At 39.2% G+C, this 14598-nt stretch overlaps 1 protein-coding gene across 3 annotated transcripts; it reads left to right on the top strand.

Moving 5' to 3' along the window:
• The first annotated feature begins 3497 nt into the window (after nt 1-3497).
• Nucleotides 3498-14227, top strand: LOC139654662 (cytokine-dependent hematopoietic cell linker-like). Of its 3 annotated transcripts, XM_071531796.1 has the most exons (18): nt 3498-3654; nt 7059-7117; nt 7401-7441; nt 9103-9259; nt 10647-10699; nt 10791-10845; nt 11530-11574; nt 11703-11737; nt 11884-11903; nt 11987-12061; nt 12465-12486; nt 12641-12665; nt 12746-12830; nt 13025-13041; nt 13151-13245; nt 13382-13459; nt 13574-13729; nt 13800-14227. In XM_071531796.1, exons 3-18 carry the CDS (start codon nt 7439-7441, stop codon nt 13950-13952), a joined length of 1074 nt encoding a protein of 357 aa, XP_071387897.1. In that variant the 5' UTR covers nt 3498-3654; nt 7059-7117; nt 7401-7438; the 3' UTR covers nt 13953-14227. The 3 variants fall into 3 exon arrangements, with proteins under 3 accessions (XP_071387897.1, XP_071387895.1, XP_071387898.1); XM_071531794.1 differs by lacking the exon at nt 7059-7117; XM_071531797.1 differs by lacking the exons at nt 7059-7117; nt 11987-12061.
• The last annotated feature ends 371 nt before the right edge of the window (nt 14228-14598 follow it).

The raw sequence follows: 14598 nt of genomic DNA, 5'->3' as shown, positions 1-14598 counted from the left end.
TTTTCTAGTCAACTTCAGCTGTAAGCCGCAGCCAGTCTCTGTCCATCCATCACACCCTGACCTTGACCGCCACACCCTGACGGCTGCCCGGGGCACGCAGAGTGACTAATGTCATCTCAGCCGCCGCCTCCCCGCACCAGAGGCCCCCAATATCCGTCCAGCATTATCCGACCCTGGCGTCTACAGATCCCTATCTCTCCTCCCAGCTTTAATTATTCACGCTGCTGAATCACACTCTTATCAGAGAGATAGCCCACTGGCCAGACTCCCTGCCCCTTCTCTCTCTCTCTCTCTCTCTCTCTCTCTCTCTCTCTCTCTCTCCCTCTATCTTATCTACCTGGCTGCATGACACATCGCATACTTCACATATAGATAGGAGAAGGCAACTGTTCTTGTGAGCAAGTATGCAAGTATATAATGAGCAAAGCACCTGAGCTACCTATGAACTATATTACTAAGCCAACAATAGGACGACTGCAGTTTCATATGCAACTTTGTTGTTGGTATCGTCTGTGAGACACAACACTTCTTAGGTCTGTGTATTCAACCTGGGATAACTAGTATTTGCAAATCATTTTTAGCATTTGTTTTAACGCTAAAAATGTGTGCAGTTTGCGAAGAAAGTATAGAAGATCACAGGAAAGTATTTGAAAGTCGATTTAGTCAGTTTATGATATCATGAACTTATGATAGTCAGGTAATTGTTGTTGGAGTTTTATAGGAAACAACAACCCAAACTGAATTTAACTTGGTGGTTATTCTGTTTATCAGTGACATCCTTCCGCTGGTACTAAATACCTCAAAGCTGTTTATATCTGTTCATTCATCATAAAGTTGATGTGGTTTATCGTCACCATCGTACGCAAGCTTCCTGTAGAGTTAAGGCTTCTGCACAGCAGTGCAGCAATATCGCTTTCAGTTCAATTCCAAGACTTCTGTGCTGAGACTCCAGTGGATGGAGAGAGGATCTGGTTTATAGTCAGCCTGTGAAAATTCATGTGACCTGAAATTTCTTTCATCTCCGATTGCAGTGTTTTCAAAGAAAATCAACTCAGCAGTCTCTTTAGGTCATACACGTGCATCTGTGAAGCCAGACTAGTGCTCTCCCTTCACAAAATGCACACACTCTCACTCACACACACACACACACGCACACCTCACCCATATTCAACCTCTGTGTTCCTCACCCCCCAGGCTGGGACTCTGGATCTTATTTCTTAGTGACAGGTCCAGGACAGAGGAAGGGGGGATGGCTCATTTTTTGGCTGCTGGGAGGGGGATGAGGGCACAGGATGAGCTGCCAGATTGACAGGCCGATGAGGCTGTCGCTGGGGGCGAAGGTGTAGAGATGTTAGGGGAGTTGGCGTTTGCGGCTCAAAGATAAGCATCAGTGAGAATATGAGAGGCCAGATGGTAATCTTTCACAGGAAGTCAGGCTATACCATTGCAGAAGAAACCACAGGAGAGAGGCTGACCTTGTGCGCCTGTGCTCAGCTGCAGAGCTTTTTGGAGGAGGCCGGGCCTCCACCTCGCTGCACACAGGAAGGTGCTCCGTCCTACTACTGTTCTCATTTAAAACCAAGGCCATTAATTTCTGAAGTTTATATGCTGATAACTGATTTCCATTGTGGTGTAAGCCTGAACTTATTTTTTTGGCGACTGTCAGTTTTGCATCGCAGCTCAATGGGAGCATGAATAAATTCTGAATCAGCCCATTTATTTATTTATTTAACCACTCCTATTTACCACTCCTGGGTTAACTGTTGTACAACAGTTAACCCAGGAGTTTTCAATATTGTAGGTCATGGTCATGATTGAAACTTCAATTGCATTGTTCTTACAAATGTTTTCCTAATTTCCCAATGCGATTTCTGTTTCCCTTTAAGTGACTTTATAGGTAAGGAGGACAACTTAACCTCAGTCACTGTTATGCACATATTCTTTGAAGTGGCAGCAGCTTAAAGGTTAGAGACTTATGACCACAGTATCATCCGTATGAGTTCCTGGACTGGCGGCAAAAGTCTAGTTAACTAATTAACTAATCTAGTTAACCTCTATTTACTAGTGTCAATGTGCCCTTTAGTAAGGCAATAAAACCCAACTTCGCAGATAATGCTGAAAAAGAGCATGCTGCTTGGCATGATTCAGCACACATTCTCAACATGAGTCAGCAGATGCTTAGGCTTCATTTGAGCAATAGCTATTCTCAGTGTACCATTCAAACTAGAGATGCAATTTTGTTGTGGCAGTGCCTCTCATTGTCCGCACTTTCCTGGTAGTCACCATAACATATTGCCATCACATTGATATTGTCAGAAGTACTGGAGATGTGGCCAGAGCCTGGCAACTGGTATGATCAACAAATATCAACGGAATTTAAAGCAACATGGTCAGAAAGTTTGCATTTTTAACACACAGGGATCAATAAGTCATATTAATCTGTAGTCACCACCACTGGTATGCAGACTCTTATTGATAACTACAACAAATTACACATTTGACCCAAAACACTGAAAAAAAAACCATCTGGGTGACACTGCTGGAGATTGTAAAAGGGCAATGTTTTCAAATTAGAAGCCAATGATTGACACCAGTGTGTCATAACAATTGACAGTTGACAGTCCATGAACTTATAGAGTGTGCATGCTATAAAGTGAAAATGTTCCACTAAAGTGAAATATCACTTTAAAAGGTTAAGCTTGAATGAAATGTTTTCACAAACAGGAATTAGGTTTCCCCCCCTTGCCTGATATAGAAACGCACCCAGATGGGGAGATGATCTAATGAAAAGAGTAAATGTCACACTGCTACCCTTTGCACTTTGGAGAGCAGGTGTTGAAATGTCACAACATTGTGGCTCAAATTAAGAGAAATACCTGTAGCGTTGGAAAGCTGTTTGAACCTGATTTACTGAACAATTGGTGGGGGCCAGAATCTGAGACATAGGGGCAAGAGCTTTTATGAGAAAATATGCACCTGTTTTCTTGCATGCTGTTAGAAAAACAAACAGATGTTGCACATTTTCAGTTTTTTGCAGTCGCAATATAGCTGTAGTCTCATACTGACTGATAAAAAAGGCTTGCTAAAATCAGTGAATATTATGTCCGGTGTAAACAGGCATGTCATTAGTGTTGCATAGCGAAAAGGAAACACAGGAAACCTCAAGGGTTCCTGTTAATAAACATCTGTATGAATGATTTTCATAATACACAAGGGTCCTTTAGAAATTAGTAGTGCAGAAACACTGATGAACAGAATAACCATATGACAAAGAATGCATCCACAAAATGTTTTGTGCATGCCTATACCTACTGTATACATCAACACCTGTGAAGTCAGAGCACAGCTGCACAAAAAGCCTCCCACAGACCTTACACTGCCAGCCGTCTAATGCATCAGTGAAGACCGTAGTTGTAGGCCAGTAAGTCACCACACAGGAAATGATTTTGGGTTACTGCAGTGGGCTGCTCGACTCAGGCAGTCAGCCGTCTTAGCAGATGTATCTCTGTAGCTCTATGGGAGTGATAGCAAGATTGTAGACTAGAGTATAAGACCAAATTGGCAGAAATTTCTGGACGCTCACTGATGCTGGTTCAAGGTTAAGCTGAACGTCTGTCATTGAGTGCACTTGTGCTGCAACAGCCTTCTAAACAGGTAGGTTGTCACTGAATTATTCTCAGTTTTCAATTCCTGTATCTGTCTCAGTGGGTATACATGTAAAAAGCAATGGCAGAGGAGCCAAGCATAATTGTTGGTCTGCTGTAAAAATAGATTCAAACGACGTGTATGGAGGTACAAAGAGGAGACGGGCTTTGAAACGCAGACATATTACATTTGCTACCGGAGTTGTAAATCGTGCTTCGATTAAAATTCAAGAACAACTCTCTAGGGGCTCTTGGATTTCAAATACACAGGATCTGATTTTAAATATCCTTTACACGCTCACCTCATGTTATATAGAATTAGGATGTGCGCAGTCATTTAGACTCTTTAGTGATTTTTATTATCAATTATCACAAAGTTTTGAATCAGGCCCATTACACAACAAAAGGCTCAAAAGTAAAGTCCAGCATCCCAGCACCACTTGTTCTATATTTGCACTTGGTGTTAATCGTGCAGTCAACATCAAACTATAATATCATCATCCTCAAAGTGAACAATAGTTTGATGAACGTCTACGCTATAAAGATCCAATTTAGTGAAAGTAAAACAAAACATACAAACAAAAACAAACTTGTAAACCTGATGAGTGTCAACATAATTTCAAACTCAATATCAACAAAAGAAAGAATATGGACTTTTAAACATGAATCTCAACAGTTACTGTATATCTTACTTTACTGACACCTGTTTACAAACTCTATAAATTTCAATAGTTTAAATTGGTTCCTGTAACGCAGTGTCAAGGGAGTGCTGGTTTAAATAAGTGCCGTATATATAAACTGTCACGCAACAGACAAGCAGAGGACTCATCAGTGCATCAAGTGGCCATGTCAACACCAACAAGAATATTATCGACAATAGTGCATGACAGTTTATGACCAATCCTAATATACAAGTTATCTACAGTATCCCATGCCTCTGCCGTGGTTATAAGATTGATTTCCTAATTTCAGCCCCAGTTGGTATCGCCTCTCTTCAGCCAGAGCCATTGGCTTCTCCCCTGAGTTGCTACTTCCTTGATGGCCCGTAGCAAAGCCTGCTAGCAAATCCTTAAGTAGTCTAGTGGTTTGAGCAGCCGCAAATCCTCGGCACCCAATTTCCATGGGGCAGAAGTTTACGTTCCAGACTTGCCTCTCAGCCTCAGACGCTAGCTCTATATATCTAATCTTCTGCCTTTCATACGTCTCATCCAAAACATCTTCCCCTGGCCCAGTAAGCTCTACAAAGTAGGCAGCCCACTGAGTGTTGTACCACAAATGCCAAATCCACTCCAAGAGTTGAGTCTCCCTTTTGGGTCTGTGAGTTGCTGGCCCATGATGTCTGCTGGCATTTCACGATCCCTGGTCTTGCCTAAATGCTCTAACTTCTGTTTTTTTGGGGGTTTTTTTGTTTTTTTTTCTTCCTAGTTCCTGCTTTGTTCTCTTTCACAGACAAAGGAATATTTGATTATGGCGGGGCATTGTCTTTTGTTAAGATAAAAAACTGCCTGTCAGAGTGATTGATTGGTCCTGACCCCATATTTGTCCAAGGCAGAAATGTAGTGGTCCTTTGTCACTCAGTCATTTCCTTGTCAGACTTGATTACTGTTCATTTGGGCTGGAGCCTTTAATGAAGCAGGACTTACTGAGTTACCAGATGTGACGGAAAAACTCCAAGCAGTGTCACTCCTGACATCCAGATCTACCTGACATTGTGAAATTCTCAAAGCCTGGCATTGTATTTGCATCGTATTCATACATAATCCTGTGCTTCCACATCTAGCCTCTATGACAGATCCGTGGAAATATGTCATTTTAATCCTCTGCACCCGTCGATAATTGAATAATCTGTGTAGACAACCTATGACAGAAGCAAGTTTTATTTTCTTTCAAAGAGTGCGTAAGTACACTCATTAGTTGGGTGATATTTGGTATATCTAAGGTGAATACTGTACAATAAAAGGGGAAGTGACACACTCCCCCCCATTTGCCGAGATATTTATTTAAGATGAATAGTGTAATACTCCTAATATTCCCTCCTGATGCAGGCAACTGCTGTATGTATGTTGGTCCTGCTTGACCTAAGTGCTGCGTTTGATAACGTTTTGCTGTATTCATTCTTATTGATAGATTGGGGGAGTGTTGGTATTTCATTGTCCGTCTTAAATTGGTTTTCTTTCTATTCGACTGATAGAAAATTCCTTTTGTCCACTGATGGCTGTTTCTCCTTGATCACATGTGGTGTCCCACAAGGTTTTATTCTTGGACCGATTTTAGTCTTCCTTTCTTCTGGGTCACTTAATTTGGTGGCATATTATCAGAAGTGAAGTACTGGATGTCAACATTTTTTTGTAATTAAATTCAGACAAAACTGAAGTCCTTGTTATAGGCCCTGAACACATTTCCATGCCCTCTATTCTCTATCCCTACATCTTACGCAAGCCTCCGAGAATCCCATTGGACCTGTGCCTTAACTTGGAGCAACACACCAAAAATCCTGCTCAGTCATGTCTCTTCTATCTCAGGATCATTGCGAAAATTAGATCTTAAATTTCAAACAGAGAGGAATAAAATACAAAGAGGAATATACATGCTTTTATTTAATCTTGCCATGACTACTGTAATGCTTTGTTTACCAAAAACAGGTAGAACGGCTTCAATGTGTTCAAAACACTACAGCAAGGCTTTTAACCAAAACTAAGACACATCAAATTTAAGCGTCTCTTTACTAGTTGCCTGTCTGTCCTAGAATTGATTTTAACATTTTATTGATTATTTTTAAGGCTTTGCATGGCTCGACCCTTATCTTTCTGAGCGTTTGATCTTTGAGCCTGCCTGAGTTCCTCAGCCTTATCGTAAGGCCTTTCTATAATCTTTCGCGTTCATTAATTTTGCCTTGTCTGCTATTTATTTATTCTTTTTCTCTTATCCATACGGCTGGGAATATATTATACTATATTTTTTGTCTGCTATTTATTTATTCTTTTTCGCTTATCCATATGGCTGGGAATATATTATACTTTTTCATGTCATTGTTCTATCTGTTTTATTGATCAGTGTCTTCATTGGTTGTGAAGCATTTTGTAACTTTGTTTTGGAAAAGTGCTATAAATAATAATAATAATGATAATAATAACAATAACAATAATAATAATTTTGTTGTTGTTGATGTTGTTGTTGTTGTTAGTATTATTATTATATCCCAACAGGGAAAAATAATAATCATTAATAAATAATAATCACAATAATAATAATTATTTGACCGCTCTACTGTACTCTGAATCAGTTCTGCACTGAATATAGAGATAGGCATCTAATCACATTAGAATGACTGACTAATCCTGGAGGCTGAGTGTGATGTTGTGAACGCTAACCGAATGTATCCAATTTGATAATTCATATGTTTCTATGTTAAAGCTACAGCTGCTCCTCTAATTGCACCACCCACCTACCAGAGGGATCTTTTCACAACCCAGGTGCTCATGTCGATAATAAAATCTAATTGTGACAATCTAAGTGTTTCTCAGTAAATGCAGATCTATTTGCTTTCCACTGAATGCTGAAAATGTACAGCATGTCATATGCAACAAGCAGAGCGGCCAAAAAGAGCTCCTCCATTTAGTTGCATAAAGAACTCATACTCTTGCATGTGTAACAGTTGGGAAAAAAATCGAAGGACATACTATCTTGGAAGGCCACATTCTTGTGCTGAATGCCAAACTAATGATGTTTTTCGTATTTGTTTCACCCCCTCGTTAGCTGCAGAGAGACGGAACAGCCATGAGTCTGCTGTGATAATGGTGAGTTATGGTGCCCATATCCACAGCATTTCCCTGCTGGTTCCGCATGACTGTTCCCAGGGGAAACTTTTGGAGCTTGCAACCCCTTGTGTAATTACCTTTTAGCACAGAAATGAGAAAAGAGTGAGATGCTGCTCTGTACCTGTCATTGTCAGTGGCAGGAACAGACCAGAATTCTGCTTTCAATGTTTTGGTATTAACGGGAAACTTGCCAAATATGGCCCGGTGCTGTCAAGATCTTCTGTTAACATTATTTTAGGTTGGTTTGGACCGATTCAATTATACTTCAGTGTGAAAGCTTTGTCAGCATCCACAGCTAAAATTCACCACTACTGCTAAATATGAAACATAGTATTCCAACTATATAGTAAGCGTCAATATTTAGTCAGAAAATGGGATGTATAAATTCATATGAAGCACAATATAAGCCAAGAAAAAGCAGCTACATCTGGTTTATGTATGCTTAATCTTCCTCTTTTCCTTCCATTTCATTCAACTTTAAGTGTATGAATTCAACTTTTAAGGAGTTGAGTAAAGTGTTGCTTTTGTTTATGCTGATATTCCTCACCAAATCATATTTACAGTTTGTTTCAATGTATTTATTCTTATTTGTTTATACAACACACTTGAAATGTGTTGGCCTCATCTAATGTCTTATATGAGTTGTTCCACCAAATAATAAGTCAGCTAATTATTTAATTACACATTATGTACAACTCAGGTTTGTAACATCAAAGAACTGCATTAATTGACCGAACTGCATTACATAAGTTGCTTTGATGATTGGTTTTACTGTGTGCCAAACAACTGAAGTAGAAAAGTCTGCATAGAAAAGTTATTATAATGAGGCTCATTAGACACACTATTATATTTTTGTTTATTATTTAGCACACTTGCAATGCACGGTGCCAATGCATGTTTCTTTGCATGTGTGTGGGTGTGTGTGTCTGTGACGTGAGAGGCTTTAAAAAGGAAAGCTCATGGAAAGAAGTAGTGGGCTGTGCTGCAACACCTCATAATAGTTTCCCCTGCTTATCAGTGGTGAATGTGCGTAATATCAGGATCTAACAATGGCAATCCACTCGGAATATATTATGTTGGGTGAAGTGTCAGCCCAGGATGGAACAGAAAGACGATCATAAAAAAATCAGAAAATACTGGAATGTTATTGTTGGCTTTGTCGATGTAACTGGTCTAAAGATAGCTATCAATTTAAGTTAAGGGTTTCCCAAGAGCAGCTTAGTGCTAAATTATCCTTTGCACCATTATAAGATGATCTTTGGGTTAAGAGGGTTTTGGGAAACTAAGTCCTGGTCAATAGATGCACAATAGCATCTAAAGTCCAATTAGTTTCTATTGTACTAAACTTTCAGGGAAGCTGATATTGTGTTTTGTTGATAAATATGACTGACTGTCTGCACTGTCAGTATTTGGGCCAGGCCAGGCAAAAAGATCCAGCTTGCAAAGAACAGGTTGAGAAAAATAATAAATGATTTCCAGAACATTCACACATTGAGTGAGAATACAATTTAGTTTTAGCTTTTGATATATCACAGAAAATTGGAAGAAACAATGTAAACCGCTGATGTAACACATGAGGCCCTGTGGTTTTGCAGGTCGATCTAGTCTCATCTGAAGAAGTTGCACTTTGCTCTCCACAGGAACGCAGCAAGAAAGGGCAAAAGAACAAACAGAGATGCGGTTACCTTAACAACGTTGAGGAGCCGGAGTACCATGTGGTGGACGACGACCAGGAGGACGTGCTCAATGTGCACATCCAGCCAGCCAGGCCTCTGCATGCTGACAGAGAGTATGCAGGTAGGACCAAACAAGTCTGTGACAGAGTTATTACAGTTTAGGGTTTTTTATTAGTTTTTATTTTTAGATAGTTTTCAATTTTTATTTAAATTTCGGTTTTAGTTTTAGATAGTTTTCAGTGTGGGTTTGGTAGTTTTAGTTTAGTTTTTAATTCGTTTCAGTTGTAGTTTCAGAGTATTTTTGGTAGGTGTGCCATTTTTTAAAGCTATAATGATAGAAGTTCAGAACAGGTGTTTTGTACATGTTTGCAACAGGTATTGTGTAATACAAACAATAATCATAATTTCTTCATAAAATTGATTTACATGGATAGTGCTTCAGTAATAATAGCCAAAAGTCCTTTGCCCCAAATTCTTCAAAAAGACAAAAAACAAAAATATTTTGCTTAGATCTTTATTTTATTTGCATGTTTTCAACATTTTATTATTTTACGATTAGACTAGATCATTTTAGGTCAGTTTTAGTTTTTTCACAAAGTGTCTTTATTTCCGTGTATGACAATATTAGTAATACATTTTTTAACACCTACTTTTCATCTTAGTTTTAGTTTTGCACAGTTATCTTACACTAATAACCTTGATGATCAAACCAGGAAGCCACAAAAAAGCCCTTCCTTGCGGCTCAGTGGGCTGAGGTGCATGTCATCCTCTCTCGTTCTCATCCTTCCTGTCTCTCCTCACTGTAAACAGTCCAAAAAAGCTGAAATGCCATAAAAATAGAAAACGGTTCATAAATATAGACTGGAATCGCCTAAGCATCAAAAAACCTAAGCATTAATCAAAACTTCCAAAGTTGCCAAAAATTCAGTATCGTATGCACTCCACTTGACACAATGAAGGTGAGTTTATTTTCTTCTACTGCACAGCAAAGCTCCAGTGAACATAATTAGAATGGAGTCAAGAGTGAAGCGCAGGCAAAAATAACAGCTCCATTGGAAACTGGTGAGAATGAAAGCAGCGTGGATCTGAGAGAGAGCTCATGCTGAGTGAGCATGGCCTGCTAGTGGGTCTCCAGGGCCATCTGTTGGCTGAGTCAGACTGTGGGAGATATACAATTATCCAGGAGCTGGAAGGGGAGAGAGGAAGCATGTAGTGTGAATAGACTCTCTTCTCTCTCCTGTGTGGATGTGGCCCACAGTCGGTCACAGCCGGGGGGCTTCACAGCTGCAGATTCACAAACTTTATATGTGGCTTTTAAGTTTGAGCACGCTTGGAGTTTTCCTCGCACTGTAATCAATACTGCCCACTACTGCAATTTACTCCAGGGATTTGGAACAACTGAAAATTTAAAACTGTTTAAATTGTCAGCTAACATTTCTACCACTAAAACTACTATGACTGCTGATAACAGCAGCCTGGTTGATAGTAACATTTCTTTTGTTTTCCAGACAGGGATCTTCCAAGGTCATCATCTGCTCAGAGCCTGTGCTCAAACTCAAGTGTAAGTTGTTGTTTTTTTTTTATTCGAATGAGGTTGGCATTACAATTGGACTACTGTAAATGTCTGCTTATAAATGTTATGTTTTCCTCAGGGTAACTCCAACACCCCGCCTAGACGTCCACCCAGAGAAATTCCATTTAATCCAGGTAAACTCACAAAACTGTAGCATAAAATACACACACAATTTTGGTGGTGGTGGAGGTGGCAGTGTTAGGGACATTATTCTACCTGTTTGTAGTAGATGTAGTATGATGTAGTATGTATATGATGTATGATATATATGATATGTGATGTAGTATATATATATATATATATATATATATATATATATATATGTATGTATGTACACTACCAATCAAACCAGTTTGGAAACACCACATTTTTCTTTATTTTTACTATTTTCCACATTTTAGAATAATAGTAAAGACATAAAAACTATGAAATAACACAAATGGAATTATGCAGTGACCAAAAAAGTGTTAAACAAATCAAAACTATCTTATATTTTAGATTATTTAAAGTAGCCGCCCTTCACCTTGATGGAAAGGTAAAGGCTTTGGAAAGGAATTCATACATAGGCATCAAATTCACTGTTTATATTTATCTAAGAAACTAATTTCAAGCATTTAAGCATAAGCTTTTAGATCAAAATGGCTTTAAGATAATGGAAAACATAACACATTCAATCAGGTGTGTCCAAACTTCTGACTGGTAATGTATATGATGATGATGTATGTAAAGCCCTTTTAGACATGCTTGTGATAAACAACTATATAAATAAACATGACTAGATTTATGGTGGCAAATTCGTTCTGTTCTGTGAAACGCAGGACCTGCTGTAAATAGAAACCTGAAGCCAGGCAGGACGCAACTGGGTAACTGTGCATAATTAACTTAAAACACTTCCTCTAGAGAGTTTTGTTTTGGACCATAAAGGCAAATTTATTCCACGGTTCTGTACACACACATGAGCATACAGTAGTTTCAACTGTTTCTTTCACAGATGAGAGGGTGCCAGCTGTGCAGCCAAGAGAACAGGTAAACACACAGCATCTGCCATAAACATATGCATGGTGTATTGTTGAGTCTGTTTGTCATGACGTCTGCATGTGTGTGTATATGTGTGCAGAAATTGTGTTGCTTGTAATTCATAAAGCGAGTGATCCCTCTTCTCTCCTTTCTAGCACACACAGCTCCCACAAAGGTAACTATTGTCCAAGTTACAAAAAAATTCAGTAGATGGGATTGAGCGGGCTGTGTTAACGGCTTCAGTCTGTGTTGTTCCAGGTCTCCTCCATCGATAACCAAAGACCTAATGAATCAGATCTCTGGACTGATTCTACAGAAACCCTGCAGGAGAGAGTGAGTTCTCTACACTCATATATCCACCCTGCTCATGCTAATTTGCAGCAGGGCAGGTAGCGTGTAGCGAGGCCGTCCCTCAGCTGGGAGGCCTGGTTTCAAGCCCCCGTAATGACAAACATCCTCATTGCTGTAGTGTCCTTGAGCAAGACACTGAATCTGTACCAGCTGCAGGGTCGCTGTTCTGTAGCTGAGCCTGACCTCCATGTGGAGGGGGGCAATTGAATTTCCTCCTTAGGGATCAATAAAGTATCAAAAATAACTAACATTTTGTACAGTGTAGCAATAGCACCATCTGCTGGGTAGAAATATCATCTACAGAAATGAACCTCTCTGGAGCCTTTCTTTGCAAAAACATGATGTGTTGTCATGCATGAATGATGCCCTGTATTTTTTGTTTCAGTGGACAGAAATCAACTAAAAATGTAAGTGGTCAAACATGCAGCACCTTAATTCACCATGTTTAAATGAGAAATGTATTCTATTCTGCACAAGCGAAATCTTGTCCTTGCTAGAAAGGACATTTTTACTCTCTTGTCATATTGTTTTAAACTAATTGTCTTTTTTCATATTTAACAGGCAGAATTCAGTGCACCTTCCACAGGTGAGAGATATACACAATTGTGAATTCAACACTTGGGAAACCAGATTTTCAAAGCTGTAATAATGTCTAGTATATTTCAGGTGCACAGAGCTCTGAAAGTGATTCAGCCAACCACACCAATCAAAGACATTCTTTGGATTTGGATGCTCATCAAATAGACAAAAGGTGCAGTTCTGTGAGCTTTTCCTACCTTCCCAAGTAGTATGAATGTATATTATATTATATTATATTATATTATATTATATTATATTATATTATATTATATTATATTATATTATATTATATTATATTATATTGTATTTTATTGTATTGTATTGTATTGTATGATAATTGTATCCACTCTTTTACCATTTATTTAGGTCACATCAAAATCTAGGTAAGTGATGCTACAGAACATCACAGAACATATACAATTGTTCAATAATACAGAACATTTAATACAATTATTGATTAAACAATGAGTAAATAATAAAACCCACTCATAGAAAGGGCATCATCAAAGCGTCAGCACCACGAGTGGCCTCAGACTAAAGAAGACTTTGACCAACATGAGTTTGTTCCAATGGAAAAGCCTCAACAGGTACTACTTACTGGATAAAGCAAAGTTAAGATTGTGCCACACACTGAAAAATGATGTCATGTAGTTTCACAAAATGAAGTAAAGTTGGATTATAGATGTAAATTCACTGTCCAATGAATTGTAACTTATTTGCCAGACCTATTATGAAGAAGACTGGTATGTTGGGCCTTGTAATCGCGCAGAAGCTGAGCATGCCTTACACCTGGTGAACAAGGTATCCCTTATATGTAATATACAATGAAATTAATACTGTATATGTCTCTATTTGAAGATTAATCTTATCCTATTTTGTAATCTGACATTAACATTATGACATTGACCACATTAGGATGGGGCTTTTTTGGTGCGAGACTGTTCAAACAACACCACCGGCGAACCCTTGGTCTTGGCCGTGTATCATGACAGGAAAGTGTACAATGTCAAAATCCGGTTCATAGAGAGCACCAGCAAGTACGCCCTCGGAACAGGACAGCGGGCAAACGATGTGAGTACACAAATTCAAAAAGCTAGTTCAACAAGTACCTTCATTATACTCACATCTTGTTCTTCCTCAGATGTTTGACTCTGTGGCAGACATCGTCAAATTCCACTCCATATTCCCAATAGTGCTCATCAACGGGAGGAATGTGTCAACAAGCAAATTCCCAGGGAACTGTGTGTTGACATGCCCAATAACAAAAAAAGATGTTGACCAGCTGCTAGTATGAAAGATGTGCCATTCCAGCTAAGATAACTCTTTCATCCTGTCTGACTTCTTCTGACGTCTTTTTTTCTGTAATTTGTAATGTTCACTTTCATTGTTGTGGCCTATATTGTCTTCCAGATACAGTTAATGTTTTGTAATATGCAATGTACCTCACCCAAAACATCCACTGAGGTTGTATTATGTTCATGATCGCATCTCAAGTGACACAAGTATGTTGGGAAAAAGCTAACTGGGTATACAAATTGTGAGAGTGCTTGCTTTGTTTTAATAAAAAAAAAGAAGCTTTGGAAAATTACACAATTGTGTGTGCTGTGTGCTTTTTAATTTCCTTCAGTGTTTGCCTAAAAAGAGGCAAACACGGACCTCCTGAATCCCAACTGACAAACACTGGAGCTGATCTCACCTGACTGAAAAAACGAATGCATGATCCTCATATGGGGAGGATCACAAAGCCTTTTCACTCCTCCTCCTTCCCTCCCCTCCCTCACCACCACTGGCTATCCTACCAGGAAGTAACTGGGAAGAGATGGGCGGAAGAATACCATGTGGGAGAGGAGCGAGCGAGGGAAAGTGGAGGCCATTTGGGAGTTGGGACTTTGGGAGTTGCTGCTCCATTATCAAATGGACGTCAGCTATTGATGAAGTGT

Source organism: Centroberyx affinis, unplaced genomic scaffold (genome assembly GCF_046629955.1).
Source record: "Centroberyx affinis isolate AG114_WGS23_722 - 3 ecotype Tasmania unplaced genomic scaffold, CSIRO-AGI_Caff_v1 ptg002132l_1, whole genome shotgun sequence".
Lineage (NCBI taxonomy): Eukaryota > Metazoa > Chordata > Actinopteri > Beryciformes > Berycidae > Centroberyx > Centroberyx affinis.
This window is presented reverse-complemented; position numbering and strand designations above follow the sequence as displayed.

Bases quoted from the DNA above. Each gene is read 5' to 3' on its own strand.
- LOC139654662 (XM_071531794.1), top strand. The intron at 10,846-11,529 runs GTAAACTCACAA...TGTGAAACGCAG, and splicing joins AGAAATTCCATTTAATCCAG to GACCTGCTGTAAATAGAAAC. The intron at 11,575-11,702 runs GTAACTGTGCAT...TTTCTTTCACAG, and splicing joins GCCAGGCAGGACGCAACTGG to ATGAGAGGGTGCCAGCTGTG.